Below are 19,183 nucleotides of genomic sequence, written 5' to 3' on the forward strand. Positions count from 1 at the left end.
CTTATCATGAGCAGAATGTTTAACTAGGTTGAACTTAAGTGTTTGAAAATGGACAGAGGTGACGGTAACATGTTATTACTAGAATAACTAACAGTGCCGAACGGTGTATGAATGTGGTGGGAAGGGGAAGCTTGGGGTCATGTATGTCACCAGAAGGAAGGATGGAGGTTAAATTATGGGAATGTATAAAACAGTGAACCTTATGGTGGACAATGTCCGTGATTAACTGCATAAATATTAGAAATCTCTTTCATGAACTAGAACAAATGTATGACAATATAACTAGAAGTTAATAATAGAGGGGTATATAGGGACAAAATACACCTATTGCAAACTATGTACTACAGTTAGTAGTATTCTGACATTCTTTCATCAACAAATGTACTATACCAATACTATGAATCAATAATGGAGCAGGGGTGGTTTAGGGGTATGGGAGGATTTGAGTTTTCTTTTTCATTTTTATTTATTTTCTGGAGTAATGAAAATGTTCTAAAAATTGAAAAAAATATTAATTGTGGGATGAATGCATAACTATATAATGGTACCGGAACAACTGATTGTACACTTTGAATGATTGTATGTTATGTGAACAATCTCAATAAAATTGAATTTTTAAAAAAAGTTAATTACTATGCTCCATACCCCCAAATATAAAAAGTATCCTGAATATTCTACAAAAAAAAAAAAAAGAAGAAGAAGAAGAAAGAAAAGACATCTACAGGTGTACAGGGAAACCAAGGCGTGCCACCACTGTGAAAACTGAAGCCAATGGGAGCACAGTTCCAGCCTCCCTCCAGCCTGCAACTTACAACCCTTCTGATAGATGGAGAACACACCAACCTCATCTCGGCTCCCCACCCACCCCGATGCAGACCAACAACTCTTTAAGAGCTGCTTTAGCAGCAGGCCCAAGAAATTCTTGGCAGGAGCTTGCTGCTATAGGATACAGCTATTGGAGGTGGACCAGGCCCAAATACCTCAAATTAAAGCATATTTTTAAAATATAAAAGGACAACATACCTGGCATAACACAGTAGCTAGTCTACCAGGTAAGTTCCCAAATGTATTTTAAAATAACACTCATCTCCAGATGACCAATGAGACTTTCAAAGCACAATGCTAAGTCTGTAAAAGTGAATGGCCTGCTCCCTCATGCCATCAGGACAGAAGCTACACTGTGCTCAGGACAGTGCGACAAATTCATGTTCTGGAGAGCTTCCTTCCCTCCATCCCGGTAAGTTTAGCAAAGCTCTGTCTAAACAAAATTAAAAAGAATTCTTTTAAAGCAAGAAAACTCTAGAAGTTTTAATATACTAATCTGTACTGTAAATTTCTAAGGGGCCATAGGAACTGGGTGAGCTGACAGTGCCTCCTGGTCTCACTAGGGCACAGTGACTTGAATAATATTTTTGGCATCTCCTGGAGAGATTACAAATCAACTTAGAGAAGCAACATCCAACTCTCCACAGTTCACACTAAAGGACGCAAGAACTCTGTGGATAACTAACTCCAGGTCCTGAATATTAGTCGGTAATTCCCTCCTTTCCTAGTTCCTAGTGCCATCAACATTGAGTTTCAGAAAGGCGAACACACGGATAATGCCAAATAACAAATTGGATAAGAAAAAAGAGGAAGAATTCTGGGAACTGGTCATGATTCAAACTAGGAAAACTGCCTGAGGAGAGCCAAAGACCTTCTTCCTTTGATTTGCCTAAACTTCCTCCACTTGGCTGATATTATCAAGGAAAAAACTGCTAAAGGCTTTTTTCAATACACCATAATGACCTCTGAACCAGGCTGGTTATTTTCTAACTCCCTAAAAGTGCCTACACGGAGAAGAGCCGACAGAACACACCCCTCCCCCAAGGAGCACGCCCATTCCTGGAGAAGGCGAGGAGACTGTCCTCAGGATGGCACTGCCAGGAGCAGACAAGCTTCCGCCTTAAAGTCCATAAAGATTTCTATGTTGGGGACACTCAGAGTTACCTTGGAAACCTAAAGGATACTCAGTAAACAGAGGCAGAGAAAGGCGAGGCTCATAAGAAAAAAGTTATAACAAGAAAGGACAATTATACTTATCCCCAAACAATCAAACCCTGTGCCAAAATATTCCAAATTGGGCTGCAAAGGCAAAATGACTCTTTTCAGGCACCAATATGTCAATGCAATAGAATTATAAATGCAGATTTATAGTCCTCGGCATGACTAATTACAGTCATAATTGTAATTATGCCCACAGATGATGCCCATGCGTATTTAAAAGCAGAAAAAAATGAACTAAAGAAAGCAGTACATTAATTTCTAATAACTTGCAGATTCATGAATGTACTACCAAAATAATATATTTTCTAGAATTCAGGATTCAAGGTGCTAGAAAAATAAAGATTTGAAATTGAATGCAAAAGGATCCCTACTGCACTGTCTGATCACACTGCTTCCTAACAATCAGTGGCCTACACTTAACATTTATACTTTAAAACCTCACACTTCACCCTATAGGGAACCTTCTAGAAAACCATATTCTCAGTTGTATACGGCAATTGTTTTTCCATTCCAAACTAACAATACAATTGAGATGTGTTCTTCATTTTAGATAGAAACCCCTATGTCATTTTTGAAACCCTAGATCAGTATTTATTATTAATATCAAAGTAGGACTGGAGATGCAGCATGACACACACGTTAGCTTTCCCTTTTGTATAATTTGCCATTTTTTCAACTACCTACTCTGTATGTATTCCCAGCAAAGGGAAAAGATATCACAATTCATGAATCACAATCTGAATAAAAAGACTATTTTTTGCGAGCAAAGATTGAAGTGAAAGATAGTACAATGATTTGTTTTCCACTGTTACCCATATCACCAAAATTAAATTAAAGAAAAAATTGAATTGAACCTGACTCAGAAATATGCCATCAAAAAAAAAAAAAAGATACTGCACATGACTGGATAATGTAAGCTAAAGTAAATAATGATGATAACATATCACATTATCTTAGCAGTCCATCTTCAACCATTTTATTATTTATATTTTTTCATGATGTTTAATACCAAAATCTATGAGCACACTCCCATGGACTTATTTACTCTGCTTGGGGCTGTCTCTGAAGAAATACATTATCAGAAGAGAACGTATTTTCCTCCAAATGTCAAATTTTATTACAATCAACAGATAAAAATATAAAAAGGTCACTTCCCTAGAGACAAATAAATACCACTAGGAATTTTAAATTACCTCATTCTGACACCAAATTCGACAAACAGTAGAGACAGCCACAATTTTATTAGGAACATGAAAAATTCAGTATTACTTACAAGAATAGTTCCATAACTGAAAAGGAACTCCTCGGTTACAATTTGAGGTCGAAACACCTGTATGATGAGAGTTTCCACAGATTAAATCCTGAAAGGCATGTATACTGTTGGTTTAACAAAAAGCAAAAAAAAAAAAAAAAAAAGAAATGTTTTGACTCTGTAGACTTTTCTGAGCTCCAGTTTACAAGGAAAGGAGCCACATCTGTATTATTTTTTTCCCCAGCAAAACAGTACCTGAGACATTACAAGGTGAAGCACTATAGGCATCAGGGGGAGATACATCTTCAGCTGCTTCACCTGAACTGTTGATGGATGTTTACGACCGGAAACGTTAGCCAAGGCATTCAGAATGTCACCTGTGAACACATCAGCGCAGGCACAGAGGTGAAAGACCACAAATACCTGGGTACCCCACTGGTCATTGCCCAAATACTAATGGGATTGCTGATGTCATTAATCTCCAAATACAAGTAGTGGGTAGGATCTGGGGCATTTAACCCACACTGAAGTTAGAACAGACAGTTGTGGCCTCTGGGGATAGAATGTGAGTTTCTACATCAACATTATCAACCAATTCTCACCTAGAAATCTAAAACAGAATTCACAAACTGTTAGAGTAGACTGGTGGGGTTTTCCCCTGTATCTTCCAAATTTCAACCAAACTTCAATGCTTACTACTTCTGTAAATGGAAACGGTTATTATAAAAATTATATAGCTCACAACTTTTAAAAAATTAGAATAGGGTGGAAATAAAAAGACATCAAGTCCTAAAACTTCTCATTGAATGGCTTCATTAGGAATAAAACTTGCTTTGTGGACATCAGAGTCTTATCACCATATCCTAAAACACAGTCTGGTAATAAAGAAGTCACTTACCAATGGGACAAGATTTTGGAGATAAAATAAATGGTTAAAATCCAAAATAAATTTTGAAATGCTCTATTTTCAGTCATTAAAAGGCAAGAAAAAAAAAAAAAAAAAGTATTAACTCTCCCAAAGTACTAAAGAAGAGCAAAAAGCTATTGTCAATCTACCAGGAATATATTTTCATTACTTTGATTTATTATTCCAAATTTCTGAGTCTAAATATTTTGCTAAATGCCTTGGATCAAATTTAATACTTTAAACATTTCTGGTTTATAGCTACATCTGCTGGAAAAGCATGGAATGGGATTTAAAGCAAATGTACACATTCCTTAGATTTATTTTCTGCAAACAATAATGCAATAAGGCATTTTTTAAACTGTAATAAACATCATCTACAAATCAGTTTTAGATATTTTTATCTTGAAGATAATTTTGCAAACTAAAGAAAATTTTCAAACTTTAATGTCATATCAAAATTCTTTAGCATTAAATGTTAATGCCTATCTGTTTTAAAATTCCTTTTACAATAAATAAAATTTGGTTCCAACTTGAAAAGAAAACAGTTTCCTTCAGGATTAGGCAGGAAGGTATTTTGAGAAAAATTACCCAAAACACCAGTGTAAGGCCAATTGTAAACAATTAAAACACTTCCCTTTTGGTTTATTTCCCAAAATTGCCAGTTTACCACAAATACCTTCAAATAGCCTGTAATCTGCTCTTGATCTCAATCATTACTTTGATGGGAAATAATTATACAAACAGAAAAGACAAACTTAAATCTTGAAACTGCAAGGCCAAGAAAAAATGTTATGCACTTGCCTGCAATAACAGAAAAGTAAGAATAAAAACTCAGTGACGCCTAAGGCTAAGTCACAGAAAGGGAGGTAGCAGTGGGGCCTGAGGACGAGACCCCCATTTACCCAGGACTCCCGGCAGCTCCTGCACAATGTGATGGATGAGGAGGTCCAGACATTTGGACAGGTATTCACTGCTGCTTTGCTGCTCCTTGCCTGCAGTGGTCTTTCTGCTGTCTCTCTCGATGTACATCACCAGTCTACATGTGGGAAAGCACAAAAGATTACCTCTCATGATAAAATAATTGATAGTGTCTTACCACTAATGCCACGAAGGCAAGTGTTGCCAGAGGGCACAGTCCGTATCATGGTGACATTTAGATTTGTAGCAGCCTGTCAAGCACAGTCAATTTTTGCCTTATGCAGAAAGGAAATAAGGCAACTTTGAATCTCTCCGCCAACATACTACAAAACAATGCCCTGATTTCATTTGCCTTTAGCCAATGAAAAGAGACAACATTCTCCAACCACAGACAAAAGGCAAACACAGGCTTCTGTACAGAAGAGGGCTTCGGTGTTCAAAGATCGAAGTGGGACCACAAGCTGACTGCAGAAGATGACTTTTGTTGGTCAATAGTAATTAACTTCCTTGGAACCTCAGGCAATTCACAAGAAATCTAGTTCTTTCAGTAAGCTGTGTACATAAATGCAAATAAAAAAGTTTCACAGTAACACTGGGCTATATAGATAGCAGACACTAAACATCTGGATTTCACAATGTTCCTTTGTCCACTAGTTTTATGATTTCTGCCTTTTAAAAAGAATCACAGGCATTCATTAAACATCAATCTCTGATCCAACAGTTTCCAACCCAGAAATGGAGAACACCCAGGACCACAACCCTAGATAGTTAGAGTGTTGCTGCAAAGTTGTAGGCCTCCCCCATACATTCTCCTCTTTGCTGGACCAACAGTTATTTTTCCAGGTTCCCATTCCTCTCAACTCCCTGAAGAACAATGAGTCCACTGATTTCATTGTGCAAAACCCCTCTACAGCAATCTCCCTGTTTGCTATTATCTACATCTCCATTACGTTACACTCACTCATACCAGCCAACATCTTACTTCTTGGAGAGAACTTCCAAACTACTCCCACTATATGTTAGAAAGAGGTGAATTTGGACATAATACATTCACATAGATCAAGTATACTGAAATTTTAACTTTTGGCATTTATGTGGCTCTTTAGGAGATATATTCCCTCTTTACTATTATTTGGAGCCCTATTAATGAATGCATGGGGACAAAACTAAATCAAAGATGCAAGTTCCTTATCAACCAGTTAGCACCCTCTATTCTAGTCACTGACTACAGCCCTAGCCATGCTCTAACAAATACGTGACATTGGTCAAAATGCCAGGAAAATTACTTATGAATTAGCAGAAATACATCAACATTACTTGAAAATAATTTGGAGCACATTACCTACTGATAATGAGTAAACTGCAGAAGAGTAAGACCCCACTATGTCATGACGAGTACAAATGGAAAATATCAACCATGAATGACGTAATGCAATGACTGGGGCTAACCTGGTAAGCCGGCCAGCCTTGAGCTCCTAGGGACATTCGGTATAACCCAATTTACATCTACCATCACTGTGTCTGGGGGCTTCCAAGAGAACAGCAGTGACTCCAGGAAACTTTTGATTAATTGACACCTGTTCCAAAAGCCCAATTTAAGGTGGGGGACCAAAAAACACCAGGAACATGGGCACCCGTCTTCCCTTCCTGCTTCCCAAGGTGGGCTGCCTGCCAGCTCCCTGACCAGCCTCGCCATCTGCAGGACCACTTTTCCAGAGTTAAAGATTACTGCACTTAACTGCATATCCTCCAAGACAAGTATTTCAAACATTCACTCTAACCATAAGCACTCTTGTTCCTACTTGTGTGTTCAAGTACTTCCACTGTGACAGTTCCTCAACTTCCCAGGAACTTCTACTAGATGATCCATGACATGTTCTTCCAATTGACCACCCTTTCTTACATTCACTTCCTTCCTGGTGCAGATTATATCCCATCTACCATTTGATTACACTCTTGGCCCTCTTTCTTTTCTTTGCACCCATCTAGCAAAACGGACTCTGGACAAAGCTGATGATCTACTTTGCGAATGCCTGCAGAGAAGGCTGCTCAATAGGCTACACACAGGGCAGATTCACTCACTACAAACACATGACACCAATAACGAATGGTCAAGGACAGGTAAAGCAATCCAACTGTATTTCCTTGGTTAACTTATGCCCACAGTCTAAATGACTATTTCAAAATTTTCTTCTCTTCAAACCTCCAACCTTGCATCCTCTCCTGAGGCTCTGAGTGAGTGCTCTTGCCTCCTACTGTACAGAAAAAATAGAAACCGTCATTCAGAAAGCCCTCCTTTCCAATTCCCAAGATACACACCTACTGACATCAGTTGCCATCCTAGCTTCCCTTCCTCCTTTCTCACCAGTGGAACTCGCTCTCCTTCCACATGGGCCTTGGATCGCATTCCCTTTCATTGGCTCAGAACCTTAAAACTGCTGATTACTCATTTTCCTTTTTATATGTTCACTCTCCCCATTCAACAAACAACAGCAAAAAGACTTCTTCATGCTCTTCTAGCAACTGCCCTTCTGCTGCTCTCCTCCCCTTCTGACAACCCTCTTAAAAGAGAAATCTGTTATTTACTGGCTCCATTTTTCTCCTTATCCTACGTGTTCCTCAACTCGCTACCATCTGGATTTCACTCTCATCACTCTAAGGTCACTGACATCCTTGATGGCATCAGATTCAATGGTTATTGTTCTGCCTTCACCTATCTTGACAAATCAGCACCATCCAACACAGATGACACTCCCTCCTCCTCCTCTGTTCTCTTAGCTACCGTGATATTATACTTTCCTGGCTTTCTACCCCAGTTTCTCTGGTTGCTCCTTCTCTGTGTACTTTGCTGTGTATGTGCCTAAAGGCTTAAGTTTATTGAGACTCAGTTCTAGGCCTACTAACTCATCTCTTTTTTCCCATTTGACTCAGGCTATCTCACTGCCACCAAAATTTGAATTACCACCTATATACAAAGATGTCTTCCAACTACATATCTGCAGCCCAAACATGACCTCTAAGCTATAGACCTATATATTCATCTGCTGACTTGACATCTGCTTTAGTTTCTCTCACAGGCACTTCAAACTCTCTATATCCAAAACAAACACCATTTTCACGCTACCAAATCTGGTTGTCTTCCAGTGTGCAGCCTTCTACTGAATGTCCATCTCTACCCCATGACACAAACTAGAAACCTAGAAGTCATCTGTAACAACCTTCCTTTCTTTTACTTCCCATATCAATTCACTCATTGAATATTTCTGGTCTCCTTCCACTACTTCTCTCTCAACCAAGCATAAGCTACTATCCTTCCTATCTTGTACCACTACAATAGTCTCCTAACAAGTCTATCTGCTTCCACTCTTTATCATTCTAACCCTCATGCACCCTTTTAAACTGATCCATCAAGTTGCTCTCCTGTTTAAACCCTGCACTGGCATCCCATTGTACTTAACAGGGGAATTCTTAAAACTCCTCATCCTGACCCACAAAGACCTATAAGATCTACACCCTCCCCATCCCCCGGCCCCAACTTCTCTAGCTTTGACTTGCCTTTTCTCTTCTCCATTCACACTATCCATCTTTTAGTTCCTAAAATGCAATTCCTTCCTCAGCAACAAGCTATGCCTCTGCCTAAATGGCTCTCTCCAACACATCCTTTAGAATCCACCACAGTTTCCACCAAGTTATTTAAATTAAAGCCTTCTATGATACTGTCCCATAGCAGAGAATACTTTAAGACCCTTACCCAGTTGCAATTTTATAATACATTTTCAATTCCTTGATAACATTTGTGGCCCCAGTAGAGCTAAAAATACCCAAGGACAAGACTGTATCTGTTTGTGCTCACCACAGAATCTTTTCACTTCTGGGCTCAGTTCCTCACAACAAATAAGTACTCAATAAACAGTAGCTGAACAAAGAAATACTGCTGTTGAAACTTCCCTCAGGCTTTTCCTATTTCTGTATAGCAATTCCTTGGTCCTTGTTTTTCCCAAGGCCTTTTCTTAATTCTACTGTTTGATATCTGTTTGCTTGAAATTTATACAGCTATATTACATACAAAGCTTAAAAAAAAAAAAAAAAACAGCATCGGAAAAAATACCATACGCAAAGCCAGAAGACAAATTAACTGGGGAAAAATATTTCCAATTCATTTCAGAAAGGCTAATAACACACACACATAAACACATCCCTCCTGAATACTGATTAGAAAAAAATTAACAACACGAAAGATAAGACAAAGAAGGACAGGAAAAGATAATACAGAGATAATAAAATAACTCAAACAGAAAAGATGCTCCACTTTGCTCATAAGAAAAATATACATTAAAAAGGAACCTTTGTTTTATCACTTATATGGCCAAAAATCAGAAAGCTTGATAGGAAAGACTGAGGATACTAACACTCTAGTACATTGCTGTGGGAACAGAAATAAGTACAAATCCCATGGAGAATAAGTTGGCAGTATCTCCAAAATTATAAATATATTAATTCTACCTCGACAAAGAAATTATTCTATAGATATATTTGTATACATAAGATACGGCACATTTATATTTTGCAGTTTACAACAGCAAAAAAAAAAAAAAAAAAAACTGTGGGAAAAACAAGTGTCCAGCAAAAAGGGATTGACTAAAATCTGGCATATCCTTATAACGCAGCTGTGGAAAAAAAAAAAGAGGATGGTTTCTATATACTAGAGAAAAAGAACTTTAAGATACTGTGTTAAGTGAAACACGCAAGATTCAAAAAATAATGTGCTTTTTCTGTAAAGAGGAAAATAATCTATATTCACACTTGATGGATGAAAAATATACTCTGGAAAGATAAATAAGCAACTAAAGATAATGTTTAACTTTATATTAACTTAAACTTTGCAGCTGGTGAGTTGTAGCAATGGGGCAAAGAGGTAGAAAGGAGGTTTTTCACTTTTTGAATTTCTTTTTGTTTTGAACCATGAATGTGAGTTTCCTACTCAAAATCTAAATTTAAATGTTTTTAAAATATTAAATAATATCAGTGGCCTAAAAAGTTTAAAAAAAATTGTTTTTAATTACACAGAATACCCTAGCAAATAAATGCTAATACATGCTGAGTATGGGCAAAAGTACCACCTCCCTGTTTGTGACATCTATGCTTTCTTACAGTGTCAAGTGTCAGGCTGATTTTTCAAAAAGAAGTCAATGTAGTAAACAACAATACTACAACAGTACCCCGAAAACGTTACTATGTTCTGCGGTCCATTATGATTCCTAGATTTTTATTCCCTTGTCCTCAGCAAGATCAATCTTCTTTCTAACTTCACAATATCGGGATATGATTCCCAGCTACAGCACTTTCTAACAGTATGACCTTGAACAAATTTCTTAAATTATTAAAAGCTTCAGTTTTCAAATTATAAAACAGAATAACAATGCCTACTTAGGATTGCTGTAAAGTGTAAAGGAGATAATAGTCTCAGACATGACGTGGTAAATACTCAAGAAATGGTTGTCATCGTCGTCACTGTCATCATTATCATCATCATCATGAAACTCAGGATACTGCTTTCTTGAATGCAGAGATCTTAAGACCTCAAATTTTCCAGGGAAGGCTAACTCTGCTTTTGATCTCACTCTGACTCACGAATCACCACCATCAAAAAGCCTGCCTCTAGCTTGCCCTGCATTTTGGAGCACTGCCTCAATTGACTAAAATAAGAGAAAGCATGACATTTTCCTACAGATGGTGGCATAGAAATGTATGCCATGAAAATGGTCCTACTCCTTTTGATATAAGAAGAATGTAGACATTTCTTTTTCAGAAATAAAATCACTATCAGGCCAGTTTTGTTTTGTTTTAAGTGAACAGGCAGAATGTACCCCTATTTCTCTCCCGCTGTGAGATGTAAAGGCTGCCATTGGCCTGTGATCTTACAGACACTGCTGCCGAGCACACTGCGCATCTCTCTCCTGGTGAACGGGTACAGAATTGCTAGGGTTCATGCACACGAATGGAACTTCAAACATTCAACTCCATGACACAGTGCCAAACTGTTTCCCACAGCAGTTGTCCCAGCTGATTCCCACCAGCACGGTATGAGCTACAGCTCACCAACATTAGGACCACGACACTCCTTAATGTCTACCCATCTATGGGGTTTAAAGAGGATATCTTGTGGTCTTAATTTGCATTTTTGCAATAGGTAATGATGGTTATTTATTTCTCTGCTGTTCATATTTCCTCTTTTGTGAAATGCCTGATCACATCTTTTGCTTCTTCTTCCATTTGGACACTGATCTTTTGTTTTTTATTTGAAAGCAATAATTATTTACGTTTCCCCTTCCTCTCTCCCTTTCCCTTCTTTTTCCTTCTTTCTCTTTCTCCTTCTTCTCTTTGCTTTTCACATTAAAGTCATCAATCCACTGGAAACTGATTTATCATATGGTTTGAAGTAGGAATCCGATTTGTTTTTCCAAATGAATATCGACTTGCCTGGTACTACTTATTGATAAGGTATTTCCTAAAAGTACAGGTGAAGGAAAAGTGGCAAGATACTAAATAATGGGAAAAATCTTATTAAAGGTGGTTTGATCCCTAATTTACCTTTCCTACCCAATGAATTTAGGTAACTGCCACTAGGTTTTCAACCAGACAGAAGACTGGAAATTTATTCTACAAAAAATAAAACAGAAGGTCTCTGGACTGAGAGAAAGCAGACCAAGCTGAAGAGAGACCAAGTGAATTTATGCACAAGGAATACTGAAACACCCAGCTGTCTTCTTCTACTGTGCTACATGAACTCTGGCAGCCAGATCCCTTCCTTCCAAGCAGAAGACTGGAATGCCCTTCTTTGGCAAAGGCACTGGTCCAAGAAAAACATGCTAAACTCACATTTTTTTAAAACTCCCATGCAAAGGCCTTAGAGTAAAGCTCAAAGTTATCAAAGCTCACTCAGGCACCAAGAACTTCCAAAATATGTTACTACCTCAACACTTAAGGGACCAAACATTACCAGGATATCTGAGAGCCTAACTTCTTTGTTAAACATCATGCTTGTGATACACACCATGTTCTTCTACATTGTTGTTTAGTATTTCACTGTAGGAATGTATCACAATTTGTTTATTCATTTTACTATTAATGGGCATTTGGTTTTTTCTAGTTTATGTACATTACTGGAAAGGATGTCTTATGCCAGACATACATAGACATTTCTGTTGGGTATATACTTGGGATTGGAATTGCTAGATCACAAGGTATGCCTAGATTCACTTTAATAGACACTGCTAATTAGTTTTTCAAAGTGAGCATTATAACAATTTACAGTCCAAAAGATATGAAAATTCCAGTTGCCCTTTATCCTTGCCAAAACTCTTCATTACTGGGCTTTTTAATGATAGCCATTCTGGTGGGTATGTGTTAGCATCTCATTGTGATTAAACTGAATTTACCTGTTAAATAATGAGGTTAAGCACATTTTCATATATTAATTGGTCATTTGGAGATAACCAGTTTTGTGAAGTATCTATTTAAGTCTTGTGCTCATTTTTCTGTTGGGGCTATCCATCTTTTTCTCCTTGATGATGCAGGTTTTTATATATCCTGGATAAGGGCCCATTGTCGATTATACGTACGGCAAATACCTTCCTCTATTCTATGGCTTGACTTTGTACTGTCTTAATGACGTCTTTTGATGAATGGAAGGTAATCCTAAAGTAGTCCAATATATCAATATTTTCCTTTACGACACTGCTGTTTTTTGTCCTGTTAAAGAAATCTCAATCTGCCCCAAGGCCATAAAGATATTTTCATTTGCTCTCTTATAGAAGCATTATTGTTTTACTTTTCACATTTAGATATACAATCTACCTAAATTGATTTTGCTGTATCAGGTAACTTAGGGGAAAAGTTTTATTTTATTCTATATGGTTTTCCAAATGACCCAGCAACATTTATTGTAAAGAGCACCATCTCCCCTCCCCCTTAGTTTCCCCCATGTCCCTTCTGCTCTTCCCCATATGAATGGATCATGGAGATAAAGGGACGGAAATGAGGGTGAGAGGACAATAGATTGGGAAACTTGTTAGAAGCAGGGATAGACACGTCCTAGAAAGAAATAATCACATTACGGGTAGTGGAATGAAGAAGAATGGATCTTATTTATTTATTTGTAGTTTACTTGGATAACTGTTCAGGGTGTTGATCTTTTTAACTTGAAAGCCTTGTAGAACACTAAGAAATATTATCTGCAGTTTTGCTGTAGAACAATTGTAAAGTGTTTATGGATGCTACACTCAGAAGTTTCTACATTTTATTTCCTTCAATGAATGTGAATTCTTTTAGTAACTAATGTTCCCTTGTCAGTAAAGTCAATTTATTCTACTATAACCAGAAAAACAATTTTGTAATGTGAAGGCAGTGGAGAGAGCATGAAGAAATGGAGCATCATTCTGGAGTTAGTTTTATATTGTTATGGACACCAGCAGTCTTTTATTTTGCCCAGTAGAGATAATGGATATTTTCTTATGTGTTAACAGCCTATACTAAGTCTGAAAACAGAGTAGCTTTTGCCTTAACAAAAAGATGTTTCAAACTTTAGAAACTAAGCAACACATTATTAAGTTTTATAAGGGATAATTTAAATTTTAGAGAAAAGTTGATTCCTTATAGACAAGTGTGAATCTGCTTTAATTTTGGGGGGATTTCTTTTGGAACCCTGATTGTCAAAAGAAAAATATTTCCATTTTCTCTGTTCTTTGATTTTGAGATATCTATCATTTATAAGTAGGATTTCATAGCGTAGGGAAAGAAGCTCAGTTTGCAATCATCTCAATCCCAGAATGGATCGAGGTGATCCAGGATTATTACTACCCCTAGCTGCCTCCCCAAAGCAAGTTTCCCTGCTGCAGCCATACACTATTTCCACAGAATCAAAACATCCCATTTTTCTTTGCTTCCCTCTAGTCTTAGCCCATTTTTATCTATCTATTACATGATCTTTCACTTAACTGTAGTTTTCCCCCTATCCAGGAACAAATTGTACTTTAAGTACGTTTTGCACTCTTTCTTTAGTCTAGCTCCCTGCCAAAATCCTCAGCAAACTCATCATCCAATTCAAGATCTATGTTTGTAATTAAAGTTATTGTCTCTCAGCTTACAGTGATCAGGTAACAAAGTTTTGGCCCAAATTCAAATCACAGTGACCCAAGCATATCTATGGACCTACTCTCGGATTATTTATTCAGATCGTAAGTGTAAAATTGGAATAGACATACACAGAGAATTGCGGAATTCATATATTGGCTCTCTGACCAGTGGGGTGAAGGACATTTGGGTAAGAAAGGACAAATAGAAGCCCTTGGAATGCCTGTTCTCTGCCAAGATAGGAAATGAAAAGCAATTACACATCCCTGGAAGAATCACACAAATTAGTACCAACAACAAAAACCTGAAAGATGCCGGAGTTATGATACCTATTATATCCCCATTTATTACGTCTATCTGGCCTGCACAGAATCTTGAAGAAAGCCTGTGATGGATCTTGGAGAATGGCTGTGGATTATCCAGAATGCAATTAGATTCTGACTCTAGTTGCAACTGCCATTTAAAATGTGATATCTCTTCTGGAGCAAATCAATGCAGACCCTGGTGTCTTAGTTGCTATTGATCTTGTAAAGGTTTTTTTTTCACATCTCTGCATCACTTTGGAAGGACCATCAGACTGAATTTGCTTTCATTTGTCAGAGTCAAAAGTACATCTTCACTGCCTTGCCTCAGAGCTATGCCAACTTTCATTCTCTCTGCCATCTCTTGTTCTCTCTGCCTAAAGTCTGCAAATACTTTGAAAATCTTGCTCTTCCACCAAATATCACATTTACACACTACACTGATGGCACTAAACTAACTGGACCTGAGAAGCAGTTAGCAGCAAGTACTTTAGATGCCTTAGTAAGACTTATGAGAGACAGATAAACTCCATAAAAATTTAGAAGCCCACCACCTAAGTGAAGTTTCTGGGTTCAATGGTCTGAAGCATGTTACAACATTCCCCGAAATCAAACTCAAGCCATGGCACCATCTACTGACTACCATCAAAAATGAGGCACACCAGTTGGTTGGCTTTTGGGGAAAGTAATACATATCACCCTTGAATTGTGCCACTCTGATTCATTTTTTGAAGAACCCAAAATGCTGCTACTTTAGACGAGAATAAAGTGAGTGAAGACTCTACAAGCAAACACAAGCCTAGGAAAAGACACAGTCTCAGATAAGAATGAGAAGACCTTGCATTCTACATTTGCCTCAGGCTGATCTGCCCGATGAGAGGGCTAAATTCTGAAGGTGATCACATGACAATGCAAAGCTAATTTGCTAAAGTTGTGACAGGTGAGTTTGCTTTATTTGTTTGTATTAGGTCCTGGAACTCAAGGAAATCCCTGTCATATCACTAGCTATATACAAATTTAAGGAACAGAAAGCTCAGGGATCCAGTCCAAAAGTTAACACTTAAAAATATTAAACGTACAGTTTACAACAGAAGATTAAAAAACATAAAAAAGAAACAGGAAACAATGGCCTATCAAAGGAACAAGATAAAACTACAGAAACTATCAGTGAAAAAGACAAGACTTTAGACATCTTTAAAAGCTCCAGATGATCAAGGAGATAAAGGAAAACATGGAGATCTGGAAAACAACAAATAAACAATACAAGAACCTGAATAAGTAGACAGAAATTTTGAAGAAGTAACAAACAGAAATACTCCACTTGAAAACCACAGTAACTAAAATGAAAAATTCCCTGGAGGTTTTAAACAACAGATTGGAGCTGGCAGAAAAATGAATCAGTGAATGAAAAGACAAGACAACCAAAATGATTCAGGCTGAGGAACAGAATGAAAAAATAAACAGAGCCTAAGAAACCTTCTGGACACCATCTAGCATGCCAATATATACATTACGGGCAAGAAAGAGAGCAAAGGGCAGAAATAATATTCAAAGAAAGAATAGCAGAAATTTTTACAAATTTAATGAAAGACATGAATATGCACATTGAAGAAGCCAAACAAACTCCAAAAGAGATGAGCTTGAAGAGAACCACACCCAGGTACACAGTAGTCAAACTGTCAAATGTCATGGATAAGGAGACAGTTCTGAAAGCTGCAAAAAAAAAACAACATGTTGTGTACAAGGAAGTCTCAATAAGATTAAGTCCCAAATTCTCATCAGAAAACATGGAGGCAAAAATGCTGTGGGAGAAAATATTTAAATTGCTGGAAGAAAACAATGGCCAACCAAAAACTTTGTATCTCGCAAGACTTCCTTTCAAAATTGAGAGAAAGATTAAGACGTTCCCAGAAAAATGAAAGCTGAGGGAGTTCATCACTAGACCTGCCCACAAGCAATGATAAAAGGTATTCTTCAGATTGAATGGAAAGTACACTAGACAGTGGATCAAAGAGGCAAAGACAAATAAAGATCTCCAGTAAAGGAATTCATATGGGTAATTAAAATGACAGTACTACTATATTTTATTTTTTGGTAGTAAATCCACTTTTTTTATTTATGTGCTCTCAAATTTAAATGCATTCAAAGTAATTGTAAATTTATGGTTTCAGGTATACAATGCAAAAACATAAAATTTGTAATGACTATAACAAAAAGGTGTGGAAACACAGGGATTAGAAACAGTATATGGGTATGCTATTGAAGTTAACATAGTATTAATCAAATGTAACTACTATAGATTTAGGATATTAAATAAGCCCCATGGTATCCACAGGGAAAATATATGAGAAAGATTTTCAGAAAGAAATGAGAAGTGACTCAAAATGGTAAACACAAAAAAATCAATAAACATGAAAATAGAAGAATTGAAGGGCAAAAGAAGCATCACACTTACAAAGGCCAAATATAAAATGGTAGAAGAAAATCCTGCATTATCATATGTTACTTTAAATGTAAATGGACTAAACTCTCCAATCAAAGGCAGAGATTGGTAGAATGGATTAAAAAAGCATGACCCATGGCCCTAATCTCCTTGTCTCTTAGCATCTCAATAGCCCATTAGATCTGCAAGGAGGGCCCTTCCTTTTTTTTTTTTTTTTTCAATCTTTTTGTCTTTTCCTAAAACAATTACTCTGAGAAGCCCATTACAAAAAGCCTCAAACACTTGCAATTTGGGCCCAGACAAGAGCAGAGCTAAGAGAGCTCTGAGACACAAGACAATAAGTCCAGTGGCTAGCAAAAGTCGCTAAACATCACAACTTCCCAAGAAAAGGGGGGCATCCCCACTCAGCCATCTTCCCAGTGGGCAGGGAACACTCCTGCCAGGCACCGGCTCCACAGCCCAGAGTAACCCCAGACAACCCAGTGTGATGGGAAGTGTTTACAACAACACATGCACACACCACAAAATCAGGTGTGGACATTAGCCTTTCCCGCACCCTTAGCTGGTTATCCCACAGTTGGGCAGGCAGAGCTATATGAACCAACACACCCCATTCAGCCATCCTTTCAGCAGACTGGGAACACCCCTACACAGCCCTGCAGCCCAGAACCGCCCTGGGGGTGATGGCGCTCCCCGTGACATAGCACACTCTGCCCTCAACAGAGGACCTGGGGGTGCACGACTTGGAAGAGGGACCCACTTGCAAGTCCCAGGGGCCATACGCCAATACCAAGGACCTGTGGGTCAGCAGTAGAGACAAACTGTGGCAGGACTGAACTGAAGGATTAGATTATTGCAACAGCTTTAAATCTCCAGGAACACCAGGAAGATTTGATTGTTAGAGCCGCACACCCTCCCTGACTGCTCAGACACATGCCCAATATACAGGGCGAGCAACACCAACTCACACGCAAGCTTGGTGCACCAACTGGACCCCACAAGACTCACACCCCCACTCACCACAAAGACAAAGTGGGGGGAGAACTGGCTTGAATAGGTAGCTCGCAGATGCCACCTGGTGGTTAGTTAAAGTGTTCTCCACAAAGCTGTAGATCTGACAAATCAGAGATAAGGGTTTTAATTGGTCTACAACTCCTAAAAGAACCCTATCAAGTTAAGCAAATGCCAAGAGGCCAAAAACAACAGAAAATTTTAAAGCATATGAAAAAAACAGACAATATGGATAACCCAAGCCCAAGCACCTAAATCAAAACATCAGAGGAGACACAGTGCTTGGAGCAATTAATCAAAGAACTAAAGACAAGCAATGACAGCATGGCAGAAATTATAAAGGACATCAAGAAGAGCATGGCACAGGATATAAAGGACATCAAGAAGACCCTAGAAGAGCATAAAGAAGAAATTGCAAGAGTAAATTTAAAAAAAAAAAAAAAAAAAAAAAACGATCTTATGGAAATAAAAGAAACTCCTGACCAAATTAAAAAGATTCTGGATACTCATAGTACAAGACTAGAGGAAGATGAACAGTGAATCAGTGACCTGGGGACAACAGAATGGAAAATGAAAGAACAAAAGAAAGAATGGGGGGAAAAATAAAAAAAAATGAAACAGACCTCAGGGATATGATAGATAATATTAAACACCCAAATATAAGACTCATTGGTGTTCCAGAAGGGGAAGAGAAGGGTAAAGGTCTAGGAAGAGTATTCAAAGAAATTGTTGGGGAAAACTTCCCAAATCTTCTAAACAACATAAATACACAAATCATAAATGCCCAGTGAACTCCAAATAGAATAAATCCAAATAAACTCACTCCAAGACATATTCTGATCACACTGTCAAACACAGAAGAGAAGGAACAAGTTTTGAAAGCAGCAAGAGAAAAGCAATTCACCACATACAAAGGAAACAACATAAGACTAAGTAGTGACTACTCAGCAGCCACCATGGAGGCGAGAAGGCAGTGGCATGACATATTTAAAATTCTGAGACAGAAAAATTTCCAACCAAGAATTCTTTATCCAGCAAAGCTCTCCTTCAAATTTGAGGGAGAGTCTAAATTTTTCACAGACAGACAAATACTAAGAGATTTTGCTAATAAAAGTCCTGCCCTACTTCAGATACTAAAGGAAGCCCTACCGACAGAGAAACAAAGAAAGGAG

The 19,183-nt window shown here is 37.9% G+C and overlaps 1 protein-coding gene across 4 annotated transcripts in view; it reads right to left on the minus strand.

Moving 5' to 3' along the window:
• Window positions 1-19,183, minus strand: part of ULK4 (unc-51 like kinase 4) — a 703,242-nt gene that overhangs the window by 488,585 nt on the left and 195,474 nt on the right. For all 4 annotated transcript variants that reach the window (XM_037847819.1, XM_037847826.1, XM_037847812.1 and 1 more), the window contains exons 23-25: window positions 5,108-5,241; window positions 3,554-3,675; window positions 3,320-3,376 (exon numbers count right to left, since the gene is read on the minus strand). In XM_037847819.1, coding sequence (XP_037703747.1) covers window positions 3,320-3,376; window positions 3,554-3,675; window positions 5,108-5,241 — 313 coding nt within the window. The remainder of the gene's footprint in view (window positions 1-3,319; window positions 3,377-3,553; window positions 3,676-5,107; window positions 5,242-19,183) is intronic.

Source organism: Choloepus didactylus, chromosome 1 (assembly GCF_015220235.1).
Source record: "Choloepus didactylus isolate mChoDid1 chromosome 1, mChoDid1.pri, whole genome shotgun sequence".
Classification (NCBI taxonomy): Eukaryota; Metazoa; Chordata; class Mammalia; order Pilosa; family Megalonychidae; genus Choloepus; species Choloepus didactylus.